General features: G+C 40.2%; 1 protein-coding gene across 1 annotated transcript in view; it reads left to right on the top strand.

Annotated features, from left to right (window-relative positions):
- LOC102206411 (receptor-type tyrosine-protein phosphatase U-like) overlaps positions 1-1,096 on the top strand; it is a 110,504-nt gene that overhangs the window by 89,310 nt on the left and 20,098 nt on the right. The window contains exon 23 of the mRNA XM_005744723.1: positions 785-920. Coding sequence (XP_005744780.1) covers positions 785-920 — 136 coding nt within the window. The remainder of the gene's footprint in view (positions 1-784; positions 921-1,096) is intronic.

The following is a 1,096-nucleotide window of genomic DNA, read 5'->3' as shown; positions in this document are numbered from 1 at the left end:
AGAGAGAGAGAGAGAGAAAGAGAAAGAGAGAGTTTGTGATTAGTTCAATAATATGGAAAAACAGCTACTTTTATTTTTGTGCTGTCTGCCTTTTATAACCTGATCGTACTGTGTATTATATGGCACCAAGTCAGTCCAAAAAACTCAACTGTCAAAATAGCAGCACCGTATAGTAGGTCAACTGTGAGAAATATAAGCAGGGGTAAATATCACTGAGTCACTTTGGATTTGTAATAATCACCAACATGCTGAGATCTGTTCTTGGTGTTTGTTTTGATTTTAGCCCAGTCTGCCAGTGTACACCCTGTCTTGGATTTCAGATTCTGATCAAGCTGTGATGCTTTTCCGTTTTATCATAAGTGATACTTTTTTAACAACACTGGCGCACTGCTGAGAGTGTTTTTTCCTTTCAGTGGAAGAGCAATGGCTATATGAAGACAAATATTTCTTTGGGTATAAGATATCCCAGCGTTATAGGATATCCCAGTGCAGGCACAGTTTTAAAGTAACTAAGCCTTACCTAGAAAGAGCTGAAGCATTCACAGACATCTGAACATCTTTACAGCAGTGTTAAAGCAAAGCATAGGCCAGAGCAGAGAAACTTCAAGCTATGATAGAAGATAGAAGGTTCGTGTATCTACTGTCTTTATTTGCAGGACAAAAGCTCCATTTGTACACGAGTTAAAGAATCTCATTTATTAATGAAAGGATACGCATTGAGTTTTTTTTCTTTTCAGTGGTATATTCAGGCCTTCTAATCCATCTCCCCTCTCCTCTGTGACAGCATGGGGGCAGGCAGGACCGGCTGCTACATCGTTCTAGATGTCATGTTGGATATGGCTGAGTGTGAAGGAGTGGTGGACATCTACAACTGTGTTAAGACCCTCTGCTCACGTCGCATCAACATGATCCAGACTGAGGTGAGTGGGAGAGTGGAAATGTGGTTAGAGATGCCATGCTGATGGCTTTAACAGAAGCTCACAGGTTTAGCCTTAACAAATTCAAATTCAAATTTTATTTGTCACGTACACAGTCATACACAGTACGATATGCAGTGAAATGCTTGGACAACTGCTCGTGACCTAAAGAAAACAAA

The sequence above is a fragment of the Pundamilia nyererei genome, unplaced genomic scaffold (assembly GCF_000239375.1).
Source record: "Pundamilia nyererei isolate P.nyererei 1_Seehausen unplaced genomic scaffold, PunNye1.0 scaffold00148, whole genome shotgun sequence".
NCBI classification, from domain to species: domain Eukaryota; kingdom Metazoa; phylum Chordata; class Actinopteri; order Cichliformes; family Cichlidae; genus Pundamilia; species Pundamilia nyererei.
This window is presented reverse-complemented; position numbering and strand designations above follow the sequence as displayed.